Genomic DNA, 21730 nt, shown 5'->3' with positions numbered 1-21730 from the left:
GGATTTAAGGGAATGGGTTTACCTGGCTGCTACATAGGCATGTGGGAATCTGCACGCTGAACCCTCTGCAGAAGGGCTCCTGGCTCATTCCAGCTGTAGCCCTGGGGATCTCCTGCAGCCACCTGGCAATCCTGCTGTACTGACACACCATGCTGTAGGCAACGTGCAGCATCTGGCAGTGCTGTCCTCATCCCGGTGAGGAGCAGCTGCCCATTGCCACCCCTCTGCTGGCTGTGGTAAAGAGGTGCTCAGGTCACCAAAAGGAAGGAAAGCAAACTGTACAGGAGTCTGTGCACCCAGCAGAAAAAAATAGTGGGGTTTTGTCATCCTAGAAGGCTCTCATTGCTTTAATCCCTCCCACTTTCAGCTAGCAATCTATTATATTGGAAGACAGTTGAGATGCTTAAGGAGTAGGGAAATTATTACACATTAAATATGTAGCTAGTATTATTAGAACAGACTTTGATTAATTTTGCAGCTGGCAAAATTACTCTTGCCTGAAAACGGAATCCATTTACTGTCCTTATGGAAGTAATTGTGTCAATATCAAAGCTGGTTTTAGAATGAAACAGAGAGGGCTCCGCTCCGTGCCTCCTGTGCAAGGAACTGGGGCTGCACACTGAAGGGCTGAGCACTAATTCATTGCTGACAGTTTTCCTTCACAGACAATCATCAAGACTTCAGCAGGGCTATTTGTGGTGTATCTAAGGTGCATCCACAGACATAGATAAATTCAGGTAAGCTCCTGCCTCTGCCTCACCTTTGATTTGCATGTTGCCTCAGAGCAGCCTAACATTTGTGTTTTTGCCATGCATTTGTACACCACCAGGCACAGCTGAGCCCTGTTCTCATGAGGAGGTTCATTGCCCTCAATAACCTTTGATGGCAGAGTTACGTGCCTGGACCAGAAATACCTATCAGGCTAATTACCTCGTTAGTCTACAGGAACAATTTTGAAAAGCATTCAGGCAAGATTAAATGAACAACTACTGTTAATTAAAAACTATTTGGGGTTCAGGTGCTATATAAAGATCCCAGATGGCCCCAACCCCAACACTTATAGATGCACGCAGCCTGATTCTGGACCTCCCCTTTTATTTCTCATGCTCAAAGTTTTCCTCCCCTGCAGCCTGTTTGCTGGAGAGCACTGATTCCCTCCTCCTCCTCAGCTGGAGGTGGGCAGGTCTAACTACACCAAATACCCAAACGCACCGTGCTCCTTCTCTGCTTTACCAAGTGCTGCCCTCGGCATTGGTGGTCTACCAGCAGCAAAAGCTCAGCGAAGGCTGCCCAAAGGGCGGGGGGAAGGGTGGCAGCAGCAGCGAGCAAACCGAGCAGCCAAAGCGCCCCGGAGCAGAGAGGAGCGAGCAGGGCAGCCTGGGTGCTCTGTGCATCCTTACGGGAGCGCTCCGCAGCCCTCCTGTGTCTCTCGTGAGCGAGCACAAGTGTCCATCTGTATCCCGGGGAAGAGCATCTTCCTAGCGGGGAGAGCTGGGAAGCAGGCAAAGAATGGGAAGAATATAAGTCAGTTGTTATACCCTCCTGAAAAGAGAGAGAGAAAGGAGCTGAGGGGAATGAAGCCGGAGGATCCAGAGACTCGGAGAGGAAAAGTTGCCCCGACGGGAGACGCTGCGTACTAGAGCCTGAGCTGTGCTCCACAATGGGATTTCTCGTGTCTAAGGGAAACCTCCTCCTGCTGCTGTGTGCCAGCATCTTCCCCGGTAAGTTTGAGAAGGCTCTTCTCCCCCTGCTCTGCTCTTTCTCTCTTTTCTCCCTTAGCCATGCTGCAAACACCGATCTCTTTCTTCGAGGGATTTCCCCCACTCCCGCATCCCCCTGCCTCGTTGTTGCAGGTCCTCTATAAATAAGTGCTTTGCTTCTATTTTCTCCTCCTTGCCCGAACAGTTGGGAAAAGGGTTAAAGCACAGCAGGGAAAGGGGCATGGGGGGAGAACACACACAGGGCTCAGCCTCTTGCTGCGTTTTTCTCCCTGGGTGAAGTGTGTTAATGTGTCTCCGGGCGATGGCTGTGGCTGGGGAGAGCGCAGGGAGCGCTCAGCTAATGCTTCCCTTTGTATAATCCAGGGCAGGCTGCGGCTAAGTAGGAGCCATATTCCACGGGGGACGTGGGGAGAGCCCCCCGCTCCCTCTTCCCACTGCCCTTGGCGGAGGATGTAGCTGTGTGCATCCTGCATAGGGACGCAACCCCCCCCGCGGCAGTCTCCAAAGAACGGAGGATTTAATTTTTAATTAAACCAAGCGGCACCGCTGACAGCTCCGTCAGCGAACGTGCAGGGTCGGGGCTGCTCCTTGCAGCATCCAACTTTGGAAGCCGTTATCGAGAGAAACCTCACTCTCGTTATCCAGTCTGAGCTCTCCCCCTTTCTCTTCCTTCTGCCATCGTTTTTGAGAAGGGCCAGCTATGAAGCTTAATTTGAAGAGCTGAATTTGTCTTTCTTTTTGTACTGATGCATTTGATGCCAGTTTTCCTGTGTAAATCCAACACAAGACCCCTATCTCCCCGCAGTTTTTTTTTATTAAAAATGCTGCTTTTCCTTTCGTCTTGCCCTTCTAGCATCCCCCTTTCCTGCCCACGGACTCTAGTGCTAGAAGCTTGCCACAGAGTGGCCAGAAAAACCAAAGATTCGAGTGAAAATGGCCTGTGCAGTGGTTTTAAAACTGTTTTAGCAATGCCTCCAATTTCTGCAGACTGATCCCGTTCTTCAGTAGAAACCCTACGGCCTCCACACGGGTGAATTGAGCAAGAAATCCACAGAAATCAGTGCCTGGGGTAGTAGGGAGGAACGCCACCAGGGGGGCATTGCCCCGCTGTGTCCCGGCTTGGGATCAGCCCGGGGGTGCCCCCAGGAGGGTTTCTGCTCCCCCCTATGGTTCGGGGCTGCAGTGCACAGCGAAGCGAATTCACCCTGCCCTGCCCGCAGCTTTCGGCCACGTGGAAACGCGAGCCCATGCGGAGGAGCGTCTCCTGAAGAAACTCTTCTCCGGTTACAACAAGTGGTCCCGTCCCGTCGCCAACATTTCGGATGTGGTCCTGGTCCGCTTCGGCTTGTCCATTGCCCAGCTCATCGATGTTGTAAGTGCACCCTTCCCCCTCCCTCCCATGCAGCAAGTAGCTGAGATGAACCAGGCTGGGGGGATGCTCCTGGTGCGTGGGGGGGGTTTGCAGGCTGATTCAGTGCCAGGGTGGGAAGCCTTCGCTCTCAGTAGGAAAGAGTCATCACACAGCTCTGCTGTGACTTCTGTGAGTAGCTGGTCATCAAACCATATCCTTTATTCTTCACTGACTGTAGCCAACAGCCAGTGGGACTGATCACAGCAGAGTAGCGGAGCAACTGGTTTGAGTGCCATAGGGTCCTGGCTAAGGGAAAAACAAGCAGCTGATTTATAATTGGAATCATAATTGTTAACACTAATTTGCACAAGCTGATCAGACCGGCAGTTTGTACATCTCTGGGAGACAGCTGGCCTAAGGAGCTCTCTGTAAATGAAAGTTCTGAGGGATGTTAGCTGTTCAGGCAGATACTAACAAGAAAATTATTCCTGCATGTTTGTGTAGATAGGAGTTACATGTTCAAACTGCGTGTATGGAACAGAGTGATTTGTACTCTGGGCTGATCCGCATTGAAATGGTATTTAAAGGCTTATCCTCTTGCAGCGTGTTTCTTCCAGTCACAAACACAGGAGATTCCCACAGGGTGATGGGAAGCATGCACATGCAAGTACACACCCACCCACCCACACGCACACACACATACACGCACTCTAGCTTGTGCACACCTTGCTCTTGTGTGCTGCTCTCAGTCCATGTTTGCACACAGTGCTTCTCAGGACACTGTTGATGTTGAGGCACATCTCTTGAACAAGCACTGGCCATGCTTTCAGAGGCTCTCTCCATCAATTTTTGCTGTATTCCATGGCAAAGAAAAAGGGGGGTGATAATTCTGAGTACGATGCAAATTAAAGACATTGCTGGTGTAGGACGATCATAGCAGATGACTCCCTACATCTTGTGCTTTGAGATAAGGGGTATAAAATTGGAGAAAAATACTTTTGGAACTTCTCTTAAAGAAGATGAGATTTCTTATTATCAAGATCTCATCCATGAATGACTGAAATAACAGAGGCAATAAGCAGAAGTCTTAAATCATCCTTGATGCCTTTGCCATATGCAGTGCTGCTGGAGCCTGCTCATTCCCTCCACTTAGACTCCTCCTGAGGTGATCAAGGCCTCTTTCCAAATGATTGTTGAGTCATTAAGGTTTGAAAAATCCTCCAAGATCCCCAAGTCCAACTCCAACCCATGTCACCATGCCCACTGACCCTCAGTGCCACAGCTCCACAGCTCTGGAACACCTCCAGGGATGGTGACCCCAGCACCCCCCTGGGCAGCCTGTGCCACTGTGTCACCACACATTCTGAGAAGAAATTTTTCCTAACAACCACTCTGACCCTCCCCTGGTGCAACTGAAGGCCACTTGGACTCCGCCTGGACTCCTACTGGTGTGGTCAAAGCATCTTTCACAATGGTGTGGTGTTGTGACCTTCATCCTCAATGAATCCCAGAGTATTCAGGCTGAATGTTTCCATTGGTTCATAGGGCCTCATGGTGTTGTCGCTTCATGGGGAAAAATAGACAGATTTTTACAGGGAAGGAAGAACACTGGAAGCCGTTACTTTGCTGTGAGAACCAGCCCAAACACAACAGGCAGCCAAGTGCCGGGGAGAGAGATGAATGGAAAACACAACAAGCCCTGACTGCAGAGCTTCCGACCTTAGATGCAAAGGGAATGCAGCCAAGGTGGGGCAGGAGGAGGAAGTGGAAGTCACCAGTTGCAGGAAGGCTGCACGAGACATCAGCTCTGCACCACAGCAGCAGTCCTCCATTCCTCCTCTCTCTCATGTCAGCATGAGCAATCCAGGGCTGTTCGCAGTTGCTCATGTTGAAGTTGTTCAGTTCTCATCTGAATAATTGATAAGAGTAAAGATGAGACATTAGTGCCTGTGGAGGCATGATAGAGATTTCCATTATGCAGCTGCAGAACCGCGGAGGGGTGGGATCGATACACCTGCCTCGCAGAGCTTTTCCCAGGTTCCTGAAGAAGAATTAATCTTTTTAAAATCATGTTAGTGGTCTGAAGTGCAACTGGCTGGTAGCCCTGTGCTGGGGAAGGCTAGAGGAAGGGTCTCATCCCTTCCCACACTGCTGGGGTCAGGGGACATGAGTAACACCTCTGCCATCACCGCAGTACTTCAACTGCCTCTCCCCAGCAGCAACATTTCTTGTGCAGGGCCCTGTGCAATTGTTGTTCAGCCCCCAACGACAAGAAGTCTGAAAGAGAAATCAGAGCTGTATTCAAATCCTGGCTCCCGCTGACAAAAGCTGGGAAGGAAATAAAAATCAATGGGAAACTTGACATCGGCACGTGTCCTCAGCTCACCCGGGTGTTTCAGAGGCCAGAAGAAGATGGCAGGGGATCAGGCATGTGTCCAGGAACAGCCACCGAGAGACACGCTTGGAGTCCAAACCTGTGTCTCTGCATGATGTTGCATGCTGCGTTCACCTTGAGAAAAGAGACCAGGCAGAGCAGCTGCACCATAGCTGCAGCATCCCCCGCTGTGCTCTGTGTGGAAGAAGTGAGCCGTGCAGGCAGGCAGGATCACATTGCCACCCTGAGGAACCTGTTGGACAAGAGCCATCCTTTTCTTGGGCCAGGAGGACAGCAGAGCCTTCAGGTGTAGTCTGGAGGTAGAAAGTAGGCAGTAATTTCCACGGGAAAATGTTCAGGAACTGGTGGCACGTGTGAGACTGCAATCCCCAGTGCAAGGGATGTGGTAGAGACCTTCAAATACCAGACTTACAAAGAGGCAGATTGGTCCAGTTCATTGCCCGTCCAGTGGTGATGCTGGTGTTCTAGTTGCACCCCAGGAAACAGCTGGATTATGTCTTTCCTTTGCCACTCATCTGAATGTTTTTTGTGTTCCTCCTTCCTCCATGTGCTGCTGGTGCCCATCTCCTGGATGAAGGTCTCTCTGCTCTGTTGTTACGCTTGGTGCCACGGCCACGGAGATGGGGGGGCACAGCCCTGTGAAGCATTCTGGCTTTTAATGCTCAGAATTAATCCTGAACTGGCACAAGTGCAAAGTTAATGATGAGCAGTTTGTTTCCCAGTGAGCCCTGTCATCCGAGCTGGGTTTGATTCCAGACCAAAGAGAGAGAAAAGAAACAAACGCACCAATAAACTCTGAGCTCTCTGTAATTCATCCTGGCAATTTACACAGGGCTGGTAACTTGTATGCAAGGCAAGTGGCGAATTGTAATTATTTCCCCTAGTAATACTACTATGCTATTAATTCAACACTATTTCAAGGTATATGTGTAGTTCTGCCATCCCATGCTATTTCTGCTTAGAGGTGGGAGAAAGCCTGACAGTTGACATCATGGGTATACAATAGGCCACCTGAAGGCTATGTGTCAGCAGAGTAGCTTGATTTTGTCCACGTAAGTCGCTCCATGGTGCTCAAAGTTCATATATTTTATAGGAAGAAAAATACCACTGAGCTTCATGCTTCCAGGACTGTGCCCACTGACAATGTTGCATAGAAATACTAAACACTGTTTGCTGTGAAGCTGAGCACTGCAAGCCATGCACGCGTGACTGAGCATACACATCCAGCGGTCCCTTCCCTCAGTGCTTGGCACCAAGCTGAGCTGAGGAGCGCTTCCCTCCACCTGTCCCCACCATCTGAGGCTGAACCCATCCGTTCCCAGGAAAATCCCAGTAAATTCAAGCCAGTCTGCTGGCAGGATTGCTTTGGTGCAGGCTCAGCTGTTGTGCGATATCAGACAGCTGTGCCCTGTCCCATGCTGAATGAAGGAAACATCTGCTTTTTATTTCCAAGATGAAACTTTTATTTATTGCAGAATTGGTTTATAATTACAGAAATCAAGTACAATGAAGTTACATTTAATTTAATTTAATCCTTGGGCCACTTCATCTGCTCCTGTAATCAACATCTGATCTTGCCTTTCAGGATGAGAAGAACCAAATGATGACCACGAACGTGTGGGTGAAGCAGGTGGGTGCACCAGAAGATGTGCTTTTCCCCATTGCATTTCAGTTTTGCAGCCCGAACTCTCCCAGTTCTGTAACCACCTACTTTTTGGCAGGAGTGGCATGACTACAAGCTGCGCTGGGACCCCCAGGAGTATGAAAATGTCACATCCATCCGAATCCCCTCGGAGCTCATCTGGAGGCCGGACATTGTCCTCTATAACAAGTGAGTGTGAGCACCGAGTCCAGAAGGCAAACCGATCCTTGCAAATTTTCCCTTCCTACAGCATCGAGGAGCTTCTTGCAGTTGTCCCTCCTTATTTTGTTCTCTTTCCTTGAGGTCTTTGTAGATTCTTGTAATATCTGTCCTAGATTCTCACAATGTCTGTCCCAGACATGCCTTAAATAACATGACTAACACTCATCACGAGGGTTTTTTTCTCCTAATGATTGCTCTCTAGCAGTGAGTAATGTGGGGGATGCCACATGTTGGAGAGAAAATTAATCTGGACTGGAGCTTTCAGCCCTTGTCAGCATCATTTTACAAGGGAGCTCTCCTCTCATTCATCACCATCAACTGGTGAAGCTAATTACCAAGGATGGACTTAAATAAGGCAAATATACAAAACAAAAAAAATGTCAGACTTGCTGCAAATACAAGTTTCAGGCCAGCCCAATGCAATTCTAGAATTATTCCTAAGTAGGTATTTGTTCCTGATCCCGAGGGCTTGTAATCTTTCTCTCATTTGGACACCTTGCAGGGAGTAGGAGGTGTTTTTCTTTCTTTTCTTTGGAGACTGCTGATACTTATAGAAAGAGCACCCAAGTGTCAAGGCTGCTTTCTCCTTTGCTTATCGCACCAGGGCTCTGTGGTTGCTTTGGATGCAGAATATCCCAGGCTCCCTCCCCGTGCAGGCTCCAGAGAAAATACTGCTGCAAGCATCAAACAAATCCATCTTTGTATGTGGCTAGCACTCAGAGAAAACGCTCCAAATAGAAGTCAGGCTCATTTCTACAGAAGAGTTGTCTGGTTCTGGCTTGATACAATTTTGAGGTTTGTTTTTTTTAAAAAAGAAAAAAAAGACTGATGGAGAAATCTCTCTGGGGGATTGTGAGCTTTGGAGACTATCAAAATTGTCACCTTTTCCATTAGCTTGTCCCCAGTCCTCAGTGGCATGGTGTGTTTCTGTCATCCCAGTGACCACTGCTCCTCTGCAACCCCAATCTGGCCACAGCAGCTATTCCAAAATGTCCTTCCTGTCCTGGGCTGCAACATGTTGAGCTTTTCCCACCTCAGTGCTTGGCTCAGGCTAGTCTGTAGGGAGGCATGGTAGACAGCAAGTCCATCTGCACTACTGACCTGCTCCCACATAGTGAGGTCTGATGCCCCAGACACCAGACCCAAGCTACAGCTCTCCCTTTATCTGTACTTATCGTTAATAATCATGTGTTCTCCTGCTGGTTGTCATGAGTCCATCATCCATTTTTAATTGGTTACTTTATCCATGAATTAAACATGGCTGTAGGCGCCAACCATTAGCCAGTCAGCAGTTGCTTTCTATTAATTCTTTCTCTTTATTGCTATACTTGCCCAAGCTTTTTCATATAGTGTCAGACATGTCTTGTGTAAACTGCTGTCTGTCCTGATTGCACTTACCTCATCTATCTGATTTCTTACTAAATCCATTTGTAGCTGCAGCCATTGTCTTAGTTGCACTATTCTAACAATGGAGTTTCACAATTTTTTAGGGATTGCAGGACAAGGCAAGGCAAAACATGTAGCATGAGGGTACATCAGCAGGAATCTCTCCTCAGCAGCTGTTGAATTCCACCACGCTTCTTTTCTTGTGTGTGTTTCTCGTTCCAGCTAGAAACGTTTCAGGAAGGTTTAACAAAGATTGTGAATACTCATGGGTGATACAAATAAGGATTCCCTCTCATATTTTATATATATTGTTTAGAGGGAACTTAAAGTACATACAGGTAATTCTGGGTCTCTAACACCAAGAGAATTGTGTGCAGGGACTTTAATGGAAGAGGGTGAGTGGCCACGTTGGCCTCTTGCGCTGTTGGAGCTTTTTAATGTGAGTTGTTTAATGGATAGCACATGGTCTGGCAGAACTACGGTGTTTCTGTTTGGGATGATATCCTTTGGAAAAGAGACTTTCTTGACAGCAGATTACACAGGGCTTTTCCTGTTTCCATCCTGAGGAATGTATAGAAATGCTAACACTTAAATTGATTTGAAGTTTACATCATTAAGGAAACATAATGCTTTGTTGCGAGTTATTCTCATACCTAAACTCATTATTTTACAGAACTTCCATTTATCCACCCTAGAGGCCCAAATTAAATGAGTAAACTTGGATGGTTTGGCCTAAAGGGCGTATGTAGTTGTCAACATTCATAAGGAATCTAAAAACAAATTAATGTGCTACAGGGAAATGAGTATGCTGTTGGGTTTTCAGGCTCGATGAGATAAATTCTAAGACTCTGTAAATAGTTTCTACTAGGCACGACAAAACATATGCATAACAGAGGAATATGAGTTAATAGGGAATTGTCAAAGCCTCTCTTCTCTGCCAAGAAGACCAGCTGTTCTGTATCTGAGGCTCCAAAGGCTCTTCAGATGCCACCAAATCATTTGTAAACGAATTATCTAATTCTCTGCACTGACTTATTTCTCCATTCATGAATAGACTTTATGTGCGTTTTACTTTTCTGGTGCATATTTAGAGTGGAAAAAAATATTTTTGTCAGTCTTATCAAGGAATAAGCCCTTAGGACTGCATTTTGATCTTTTTCGCTGCTCCACCGCTGTGTTGTGTGATTTAGACCCAGTGCATCACTGAAACTCCACAGGAGTTTTGGAACAGTAAATTTGCAGCCAGTTGGTCCAGTTGCTAATGAGGAATGGAAGAACCTCGAGCCTAATGGTTGAGCAAGGAACTTGAAATGCAAGCTTTGCTGGCTAACTTTCAACTAGATATTTGAGACAGGATTGCAGCATTTCTTTTCTCATCCCTGATGACTGTGAAACCTGGGAAAAGGCTATTGGAAACACTGTGATTTCATAATTTACTTCTTCTCAATACTTTTGGGAGTTAGCTCTTTCAAAAGGAAATCCCTGCTTTATCCTCCATAGTAACAAAAAGTGAATGAAAGACAAGATCATGCACGAGGGGAATTCAAATAATACTATTTCATTAATTAAGAGGAGGACATATCTTGAGAAAATTCACCCAGTGATAATTTGGACACAGAGGATTGCTGGACTGGATTAGAAGTTCATCTGGCGGGCAGCTTTTGAAAATCTTGAGAAAGCAGAGAGTTCTTTGAACTATATTATAGTGGCTTGTTCTTTTGAACTGTACAATAATATTTGCAACCAGTGAAGCTTATGGAATAACACTGGTTTTCTGAGTCGTTCCAAACATGTTTGGAAGCGAAATGCCAAAAGATGCCTCAGTCTAACCTTAAAAATGTAGGAAACATTCCTGATATTTTTCTTCATTTGTGTGCATACTCACATAGATCTCGTCATTTTGCACCAGATTGTAGTTTTAATAGACCCATAATTGCTGCTTCACACTTACACTTTCTGATTCTTCTGGGAATGTAAAATATTTTTAGAGAGGAATTGTCTCTTCAGATGCTCTTGAGATTTGCCACGAGTATTACAAGAACTGACAGAAACCTCTAAGAGGGATCAGTCTCCTGGGCTGTTGCTGAGTTAGCATCCGAGGCCTTCTTGTACCATTATGTCCAGGACAGAGCCTGAGTTTTACCTCCATAGTGTTGATGAGGATTCTTGGCAAAGCGAAGAGTGGAAGTAAAATGCCCAAATTCTCAATATTGCGACAGCCTTCTGAGAAAGCTGTGCTTATTTCATCACTGCAGCACAGCCACGTCTGAGGCAGATGCTTCTTTTACTGAGGAATTCTAGAGATTTCTGTTACCAATAACTTCTCAACATCTGAAGCAAACAAATGCTGGGATGGGACCTGAAATCAACACCCCAAATCTACACCGACACAACTGTTTTGTACCCAAGTTGCCAATAACCCAGAGATACTCAAAACCCAGCAGGAGAAGGTCCTGACCGCCCTCTTGTAGCTGACTGCTTGGAGCAGGGAATGTGCACTAGATCATCTCCAGAGGTCCTTTTCAACCTGTGAATTCCTAGCGATCATTTCGGCAGTACAAAACAATTACCGAACAAAAGATGACTTGATTTGCCCTTGGAGAGTGCTTTAATCTGAACAATACAGTTGCAGCTTTTTAATATCTACCAAAAGGGCACAGGGTAGGTTGTTTAATGGGGTCTTGAAACCCCATTTTCCCTTGGTTCCTGTTGCTGGGTGACAAATGCTTTAAATGAGGGCATTCTAACTACATCTATACACGTGTAAAGCTAATTTTCAAGCTTTTAAAGCTCTGTTTGGATTTAAATTGTATCATCAGAAATTAAAATAAGTGTGCGCCTCATTTACATGCATTCTGAAAACATTCAATTTTGTGAGATGATCTATCTCTAACTGCAGGCAAAACAGAAATGGGCAAAAAAATCTCCATCAGCAGAGCTTTTTAATGAAACATGGTTGATGGCTGCCAGCGAAACAATGCCGCCCTTGAACCTTTAGAAACTTGGAAAATTTTAGAACTGCCTGCATTCTAGAACTGAGGAATCAAAGGCTGCAGAACACAGCAGCACTATTTCCATCAGAAAAGGAGTAAGAAACTCTCTTCTCCCTTTATTAGCGTGCACGGTTGTGTTTGACATGAAAATATAAAAGCTCTGGCACTTTATTACTGACAGATTTTTCAGAGCTGTCAGGTTGGGGCAATCAGGAGAGCCTGTCTGTCCTAATTCTCAAGCTCTTGTTGTGATATTTACCTTTCACTCGCTCCTGCTTCCAAATGGTTTTTCAACGCAACTGTCACAACACAGTGGTCGAGGCTCAATGAGATGAAATTGTGCTACCACTATGAGGGAATGACTGCCGATTTTCCCTGCAGATTTCCCACCTGTCTGCCTGAGGAATCATTCATGTTACGCAGTGAAAGTTGGCACAACCTGGCTGAGAATGGATTTTCCTATAGCAAAGCTTTCCATGAGAAAAGAGGGTTTCCCCAGTCTCATAACTGCAGACTTCATTTACAGATAGTTTTCTCAGCTTGACGCCGTGGAGAAGACAGGAGACAGGCTTTTTTGAAGACTGTCAACAGCCTGGTGATCTTGTGTGCTTCTTTTCTCATGTCAAGATGAGCAGAATGAAAGCCTCACCCAGAATGAAAGCCTTTCTCCAGCTTCACCCTGCATCAGCAGCATGCCAGCAAGCGTGGTTTCCAAGCCAGTGAGCATATGCTTGAGGGTCCAGTGTGGGTGGAAGCCTGGGAAAATAGGCAAATATATATATATATATATATATACATATGCACAATGGGCTAAGGCAACAGCTAACGCTATCTTTGCACAACATAACTGGCCTGGATTCTGTCTGTGTATAGTATCGAGGTTAATTTACCCTGCTTAAAAATTGCTCAGGTATCTCTATGCTGAACCGCAGTGAGAAATTCAAACACTCAGTAAAACCCATCCAAGGTCGAGAATTACTTTATAGCCTTGTTAGGCTGCTAAGGGAAAAGCAGGAAGATGCCAGGATGTTTTAAGGCTTCTCAGGGTTGTTAGCTAACCCCCACGTGCAAGAAACAACTCTGCTCTTGGATTCATGCCTGCCGTGGCACTGCATCAACATCTGCCATGGAAGATAAAGCTGCAGCTATCTGTAAGTGTGTGAGCTGGAGAGGATCGGGGCTGAGGCTGGCTTTGTTGGGCATGCAATTCAAACGTGTCTTTCTCATCAAAGAAGCAGGTCAGTTACTGAAATAATGGACGTATAAGGTATGCAGCATCACGCTGGTTACATCTATGCGTACAGAAGAGAGGCATGCAGGGAGGCATGGGAAGTTGGCAAAGCTGCCAGACAGGATAGTTTGCTGTAGGAAACACAATGTCTGCAGAAATAATACCTGTGAGAACTGTTGTCCCTTAGTGCATTTTTATCAAGAGTTTCATGCCCTTTAGCAGCAGCATTAAAAAGCAAAAACACACAGCTGTGTTGTTTGCCCAGCCACTTACACGTTGTTCTACCTGTGAAAGGAAACACTGGTGGATGTTCATTATCTCTTTGCTGCAATATCAGTCCAATTATAAACATATTGTTCCATTAATGAACAATTTAATCAGGCCTCTAAAGTCTCATTAAATGCAGAATTGGATTCCAAATTCTTATTGGAGTTTAGAAAGAAGAATGTCAAGAGGAGCAAATGCTGGAGCGTCTCTTGCTGTGCATGTTTCCTGTCTCAATCTGGCTTTACAGGGCAGACAAAACCCAGGAGAAAACAAATGGTTTTCATCCAGAGAGAGAAGTTCATGAGTGTAAATTAGACATGAAAAAGAAAACTCAAGAAAGGAAATGCATGGTACAATGGTAATGCTCTTATTTGTTTGCGTTAGAGAGAAAGGTATGGGTGTTTTTGCCTTGATCCCTTTGGGACAGCAGTCTGGGTTTGTACATATTTTTAGCTTTCTTGTCTTAGAAAAAAACTTTAGTTTTTCCCAAATTTGCCACAAACAGTGAAGACTTTTCATTATTGGAGCAAGAATATAGTTGAAAAGCCCAGTTCACTACCACAGAATAATTACTGGGTGTTCAGGTTGTGACTATCCAAAGACACTAGCTTTATAAGGCTTTCTGATTGAAAATCCTGAGTTGTTATGTAAGTATCTGATATTAGCACACAGTCACCAACTGAGAGTCCCTGTAAAAAGACACTTCATAATTCCCATACTGGGAAATCAAGACTCTTAACTGTTATTACTCCTATTAGTTGGATGTTCTCATTGTTTTCCATGTAAGAGACTGAATGATTACCCAACACTGTTCACTTACAGTGGCTGTCACAACATCTACAGAGCTTCCACACTAGCTGGTTCTTCCTACCTCTCTAAAGCAGAGGAAAAGCAACTCTTTCCGGGGCATTTTCCTCTTCAAGGGGAGCTTGTGTGCATTCACCTGCAGGGCATGGCTTACACAAGTAGAGGTCTGACATTTGCATTCAAATCCAGTGCTTGCATAAGCCAACAGAGTTCAAAATTTGAGTAGGGTGCATGATGTACATCTTGCATCTCCCAGGTGCTCTGAGTGCACCTTTGGAAGCCAAGCACTAAATATCCTATTTCTTTAGTAGATCATCTGAGAAGTCCCAAAGAACTTCAATCTCTTTTATCTTCTCTTCCTCCCCAGTGCTGATGGTGACTTTGCAGTCACCCATCTGACCAAAGCCCACCTCTTCTATGATGGGAGAATTAAATGGATGCCACCTGCCATCTACAAAAGCTCCTGCAGCATCGATGTTACCTTCTTCCCCTTTGATCAGCAAAACTGTAAAATGAAATTTGGCTCTTGGACATATGACAAAGCAAAGATAGACTTGGTGAGCATGCACAGCCATGTGGACCAACTGGACTACTGGGAAAGCGGGGAGTGGGTTATCATTAATGCTGTGGGCAATTACAACAGCAAGAAATATGAATGCTGCACAGAGATTTACCCTGATATAACTTACTCCTTCATTATCCGGAGGCTGCCATTGTTCTACACAATCAATTTGATCATTCCCTGCTTGCTTATCTCCTGCCTGACCGTCCTGGTCTTCTACCTACCTTCTGAGTGTGGAGAGAAGATAACCTTGTGCATCTCTGTGCTGCTGTCCCTCACGGTGTTCCTGCTGCTCATCACGGAGATCATCCCTTCTACCTCCCTGGTCATCCCCCTGATAGGAGAGTATCTGCTCTTCACCATGATATTTGTCACCTTGTCTATCATCATCACAGTCTTTGTGCTCAACGTGCACCACCGTTCCCCACGCACCCACACGATGCCTGACTGGGTGAGGAGGGTCTTCCTTGACATAGTCCCACGTCTCCTCTTCATGAAGCGGCCCTCCACAGTGAAAGACAATTGCAAGAAGCTTATCGAATCTATGCACAAAATAACCAACTCGCCAAGACTTTGGTCCGAGACCGACATGGAGCCCAACTTCACTACCTCATCTTCCCCCAGCCCCCAGAGTAATGAACCTTCACCCACATCTTCCTTCTGTGCCCACCTGGAGGATCCGGCCAAGCACCAGCCTATGTGCAAATCCCCTTCTGGACAGTACTCAATGTTGCACCCTGAGCCCCCACAGGTGACGTGCTCCTCCCCGCAGCCCTCCTGCCACCCCCTGAGTGACACCCAGACCACGTCCATCTCGAAAGCCAGGTCTCTCAGTGTTCAGCAGATGTACAGCCCCAATAAGACAGAGGAAGGGAACATCCGCTGTAGGTCCCGAAGCATCCAGTACTGTTACCTGCAAGAGGACTCTTCCCAGACCAATGGCCACTCCAGTGCCTCTCCAGCCTCGCAGCGCTGCCACCTCAATGAAGAGCAGCCCCAGCACAAGCCCCACCAGTGCAAGTGTAAATGCAAAAAGGGAGAGGCAGCTAGCACACCAACTCAAGGAAGCAAGAGTCACAGCAACAAAGGAGAACACCTCGTGCTGATGTCCCCAGCCCTGAAGCTGGCAGTGGAAGGGGTCCACTACATTGCAGACCACCTGCGAGCAGAAGATGCAGATTTCTCAGTAAGTATGTTAACTTGGCCTCAGTGGGTAAGCTGAAAATAATATGAAGGAAACCTCACCAAACATGGGAGCTATCAGAGCGTACTCATCATCATGGTTCCTGGACACACTGGCACTATAGGTAGTCATAGAATTATAGAATTATTAAGGTTGGAAAAGCCCACTTGGATCATCTAATCCAACTGTCAGCCCATCCCCACCATGCCCACTACTCCACGTACCCTGGAAACAGCTAGAGAGCTTGTCCCTGGGGCCTTGTCAGGCCAAGGGTTTGGCACAACCAGGGCATGTTCAGGGCTGCTCTCAAACACTAGGGCTCTCCAGCAGAAAAGTGATGTTGTTTGTCAAGTAGGACCAGTTGCAGAAGAGAACAGTCATCTTTCCCCCAAACCCTTTTGAAATTTTGGAGTGGGTAGAAGGGTATTTAATTTATTTTGCTTCTTAAGGGATCAAAATGTAGCTAGAAAAAAAGGAAAGTCCTTTGGTATTTCAAACCTGAACCATTTCAAAACGCCTTTAATTGCAGCTAGGGATGTGATTTTAATTGAGGCTAGAGGACACCTTGCAGGAGCAATTCTGCCTTTGCCTGCTATAGGAAACAGCCAGGGAAGAAGCCAGCGTGATTTTTTGTTGTCCCATTCCTGAGAGCAGTAGCAGCCAGTGCACTTTGACGTTGGTTGCCCCAGTATTGCCCTGACATCCCTGCTTTGGTAGTTCAGCAGTTTACTGCACTGCTCTTTGCACAAGGGATCACATCACGGCTCTGAATTGTGCCTTCAATTTTCTCCAGATAAAAGCCAAAAACTGTTTTATGATGAGATAGCATAGAAACAGAATCCTGCCAGGAAGCATCTTGACCCTTCCTGGACTAAGATTATGGAAAAAAATAGAAAAGCAGTCATCTTTTTGGGAGCACAGCAGACTTCTTTATAGCCAAGCTTCTGACAGACAGGGAATTTGCACTCTGATTTCTCTTCAGCACTGTGGTTACTGAGCATGGGAAGTCAAGTTCCCGAAATAGGCTGCGGCTGTGGGAAGTGTGCCGTAGCGTGGGGATGCTGCAGGGTATGTTTAGCCGTGTGTGACGCCATTCCTCTTTAGTGGACTTTCAGTGGAGCTCCGCTTGGCTTAGTCTGCGGGAAGGTGGGTGGACAGACAGACTTTGTGCTTACTCTGAAGGGGTAAATATGGCTACAAACAGGGAGAGAAAGGAGAGGCTGAAAGAATTTTTTTTTATGGAGATGGTGATGCACATACAAATGCCATATCCTTTTATGTCTCATAGCTCTTCCCTTACAATACTATGGTTACGGCATGCTAGCTAATTATGGTCATAGACACAAGCTTCTTGCTAAAGGAAACGGGATCTAGCTTTTCTTAGAGGTATCAGTCAGCAAAGATACCTTTCTGACAGTTCTTACAGTTTGATTGTCACCAGATTTACAGTCAAAGGAAGTCATAGTGCTTTTAGGCAAGACTTCCTGGGCTTGAAGAGTGTCTTTATATTTGCATTTTTCATAGCACAGAGCACTTAGCAGCAGCAACAAAGGATTAAGTGCTACTGTCCATTTATGTGCTCTTTGGTACCACAGTTTTAGAGGCCTCTGTTCTTTAATGTATTTCACTTCACAACATCCCTTTGAGGAAGCAGCTGTTTATTCTTCATTTTGAGGAGTGACAGCCAAAGCACAGAGATGAGCTGACCTGCACAAGGTCGCAGAGCAAATCTGTGGCAAAGAAGGCTGTGAACCCCCACCTTCCTGGGCTAAAACGTTTCACCATCACATTAAGACTGTGGGAATTAAACTCTGCACTCTCCAGCTAGTAATAATCATGAATAAGTCCATGGAAGTCAATTGATTTTAACTCACCTATTTCCCCATGGTGCAAATGAAAAAATATTGCATCAGTAATAGTTCTCACTTCAGCTGATTATCTCCCTGCTAAGCCTGTTGATGTCTACAAGAACTGAGTCAATGAGTACCTCAGTTCTTTCCTCTTAATCCATCATTGCATCTTTCTTCAGAATGAGCTTTCTTCTTACACCCTCTGCTACTCTTCCCTCTCCCTACTTCCATCTTGAAATGAAACAATAATCCCAAGGAGAAAGGTATTTAGAGCACTGAACATCAAAAGCAGAAGAAAATGAAAAATTCTGTGGGCTCTAAGCAGACCTCCATGGTGAGCAAAGGAACCATGTGCCCATTCAGCAGTGAGAGGAGACCGTCAATGCACCAGGCTCCCTGGTATTGAAAATTACTGTAAGGAGCAGAGCTGATCTAATAAAACGAGAATTTACTACGGAAAAAGAAAAGATATTGGTACTCAGAAATTTGCTTTCATCTTAAAATCAAATTGTGGCATTTCTACGAGGGATGGAAGTCTCCCCAAAACCCATCAGCAGACAGCTCTGTGCAGCAGCAGCCCTTGGGACACAGCTCGCCGCCTCTCAGGTCATGTTTCCTGAGCCATGGACCTCTGCAGGATGGGAACAAAGCTTCTTTTAAACTTATTTTTTTTCTAAAGCACCATTGCCACAGGGGCAGTGTTTCTAAATTAAAAGTAAACAGCTAATTTAATTAAGTGCTTCAGCAAAGTGAAAATGGGAAATGCAAGAGGGCAGTTGGTTGCTACAAAAACTTATCTGCAACCAAACCAGCACAACAATACACCAGGGAAAATGCAAGACTGAATTGTCCCAGCGTGTGATAGAAATGCCATTAGAAATTAATTACAGGCTGAGAAGTAAAACGAGCAGCATGTCACACACCAGTCAAAATAACCAGACACCGACAGCACCGTCTGGAAAGCCTCATTGTCCTCGTGACTGCGTGCATCTCAGGGCTACTCTAATAAGAAGTCCATGAAGACAGCTTAAAAAATAAAACGGGAGAGAAAATAGCTGAGGGGGAGGGAACCCGGGATAATCTCACTGGTTTATTTTTAACAAAGTACAATAAAACCACTCGGGACTCCTCTAATCTGTGTTACAGGCTCCAGCTCCTGGGCATCAGATGGCACCTGGAGGTCCCCAAGGCACCTCCACCCCGGCCCTGGGGCTGATGCCCTGTTCTGCTGCTGGGATGGACCAGGGAAGAGCCAGAGAGCCCCTGACCTTTCAGGAATTATGGGGTGGACAAGTCAGCTGGTTGCAGCCCCCGATCCTTTCCCAGAAAGAGTTTTGAGTGAGCCTCTTAAAAACTAATCAGGATGGAGCTCAGGAGTTGGGGCAGCAGATGCTGACAGCTGCATGGATGCTGTCAGAGAGGCCTCTGCGGATCACACTCTACGTGAGATGTTGGAGAGTTTCCATCATGGGGAAATGCTACAGAGCTGTCAGAAAACAAAACAAAACCTCAGATCATTTGCTTTTTCCTCCCCCTCCCCCCCTTTTTTTTTCCTCTTCTCTGTCAATGTTTTCCAATTTCACCCTTCTGTGCTCTTGCTCTGAAGCTGGATATTGATTTTGCAAACATCCAGTGTGCACCCAGCCATCATTTTCAAGTTGGGCCGACTATTTATGTATAAACCATTTTGTCTGAAGGCAAATTTCAGCTGAACTTTTCAAGCTGTTCCTCTTCTTCCATTCTCCCTTTCTTTTCTCCCAAAGAAACTCATTCATTTCTTGCATTCAGGTGTTCCACCACTTACTTCTCCTAGCATAAAGACTCAAAAAAAAACCTTATTTTGCCATAATGGGGAAATAATCATCTCAATTGACCTTTCCAGATGGACATCAGATGGAGAATTTCAGATTTTCTTTACACACTGCCTTTTCATGAGATGCTAAACCTTTAAATACAGTCATCCCAAACTTGCTTAGTGTCCTTCTCACCAGGAATTCTAAGCTTCGGAGTCTCATTCCAACTCTCAGCAGCAATGAATAGATCAGAAAACCTGTACAGCAAAAAGGAGCCATCCAAAGCTACTTTATCCTTGGGACGAGAGGATTGCTTTTGTTTTCAAGGGTTATTATTTCTTTTACTCCCCAGTGATAGATCGATATTTCCTCCAAGAAAATAAGCAGCTTCAGCACAAGCCAACATTTAATTTATTTTTTTTAACCTGGCTGTTGAATAGTAAAAACCTCTGTTTGCAGCCACTGGTGGGTGCAGGAAAGCACATCCAGCAAAGTGCACCCTTGGCTTTGCTGCCTGCTGCTTCTTGCATCACACTCCTGATTTGCTGCAGTCACGACCATAGAAGAAGCAGGAGTAAGCTCCCGCTGAGATGTTTTCCCTAGGGATCAGGGCAGCCTGCCAGATTTCAGCCCGAACCGCGAGGCGGCATCAGGGCTATTAATCATCAAGCAGTATATGGTGGGGAATTATAATGGGCGCAGCCGTATCAAATAAAGCCTCACCATCTGATCAGTCCTCTTCCTGGGAAAGAAATTAATAACAGCAATGTAATAAAAGAGGTTTTCATATGTATGTGGTTTCTTACTTGATGAAATAGCCATTTACAACAGGTCTTGCCTGATGGTACTAATAAGAACTAGACTTCCCCAGAGAGGAATTGCTGGAAAATCATCCTGCAGCAAGACAAAAGTGGAGAAAAAGCAGGATGAGGAAAACCACTTCTTTTATTTGCTGGTTCGTTTTCACCGCTCACTCAGCCAAGGCTGTAATTCCCTTCACAGAATGCATTTGGCTTCATTAATCTGTAAACAAATCTGTTTACCAGCACAAAGAAACAAGCAATTTCTTTCCCCCTTCAGTTTGAATCTCGGCCTTATTAACACACCCTGTTACAGCTGTTGCTCGTGGAAACTGGGATCATGAGTGTGCATACACACATCCACAGGCGTATCATCCCTGGGGAGCTGTGATTAGGGATGTCTCCCATGCAAGTGATAAGAGTAAAAATTGCCATCATACTCCACCACTGTTTGTAAGCGAGACCCTTCCCTTTCTCCCTACCTCAGGACTTAAAATACTGTATAAATAAAGCACAAATAGTCTTCATACATTTTAGTCTCAATTAAGTGTTAATAACTGGCCTTTCATCTCTGTGTTGCCAGGTGAAGGAAGACTGGAAGTACGTAGCGATGGTCATCGACCGGATCTTTCTCTGGATGTTCATCATTGTGTGTTTGCTGGGGACTGTTGGGCTCTTCCTCCCACCGTGGCTGGCAGGAATGATCTAAGCACAGCCACAGAATGAGGAAATGCATCCCGCCCTGTGGATCTTAGTTCACCTGGAAGGAGATGAGCAGAGAAGTGGAGCCAGCCCTTTGAATTATTTACTGCGTGTCCGCGCATGAGTTGTTCCACAGCACTCTGGGAACATGTTCCGGAGTCACATCATTTTGCCAAGCCATTTTCATGTCCTTCATCTATTTTAGGGGAAAAGTTCTCATTAAAGTTTGTACATAGCATGGTGCCATTCACTGGCATATACTCAACAGCGTAAGGCCACGAGCTTGCCTCCTAAAGCAGCACATGCAGAGGCTTTGCGTATACAAACCAGCAAATTAGCTCCGCTCGTCGTCAGAGGTTTCCGTGTGCCTGTGTAACCTTGCCCTGTCCAGCTGAAGTGGATCAGGGTTGCTTGTCCCTGTGTGAGTCATTTTATAAATAAAGTTCCAGCTTTGGGATACCTGTGCTGGATGTGGTCTGTACGAGATGGAGGGGCTGAGGGCATCGCTCAAGGCAGCTCAGTCCCTCTTGGAACAACAGAGGTCATTAGCCCACCAAAACACAGTGGTTGCAGTGTTCATATTGACAGAGGTTTCTTTGGCCAAGACCTTTCAGAATTCATGGGGATGAGGGCCATCATTGCTCAGTGAGGCTCAGGATTTGCACTCTCCCCTGCAGCTCCTTCCCATGCAGCAAGTCTCCCCTCCCTGCCTGCCATTTCCCTGATGGGCTGGAAGGAGTTACTTCATCAGCATCAGGTGCTGAACTCACTCAAAGAGATCACCTTGTTCACTGGTGCTTCAGCAGCCTTGTTTCTCCCAGCTTG

At 45.9% G+C, this 21730-nt stretch overlaps 1 protein-coding gene across 1 annotated transcript; it reads left to right on the top strand.

Annotated features, from left to right (window-relative positions):
* On the top strand, positions 1073-21378 carry CHRNA4 (cholinergic receptor nicotinic alpha 4 subunit). The gene is made up of 6 exons (XM_021416973.1): positions 1073-1721; positions 2942-3093; positions 7053-7097; positions 7189-7298; positions 14383-15763; positions 20787-21378. The coding sequence occupies exons 1-6, from the start codon at positions 1661-1663 to the stop codon at positions 20910-20912; spliced, it is 1875 nt and encodes a 624-aa protein (XP_021272648.1). The 5' UTR covers positions 1073-1660; the 3' UTR covers positions 20913-21378.

This window comes from Numida meleagris, chromosome 19 (genome assembly GCF_002078875.1).
Source record: "Numida meleagris isolate 19003 breed g44 Domestic line chromosome 19, NumMel1.0, whole genome shotgun sequence".
Classification (NCBI taxonomy): domain Eukaryota; kingdom Metazoa; phylum Chordata; class Aves; order Galliformes; family Numididae; genus Numida; species Numida meleagris.
This window is presented reverse-complemented; position numbering and strand designations above follow the sequence as displayed.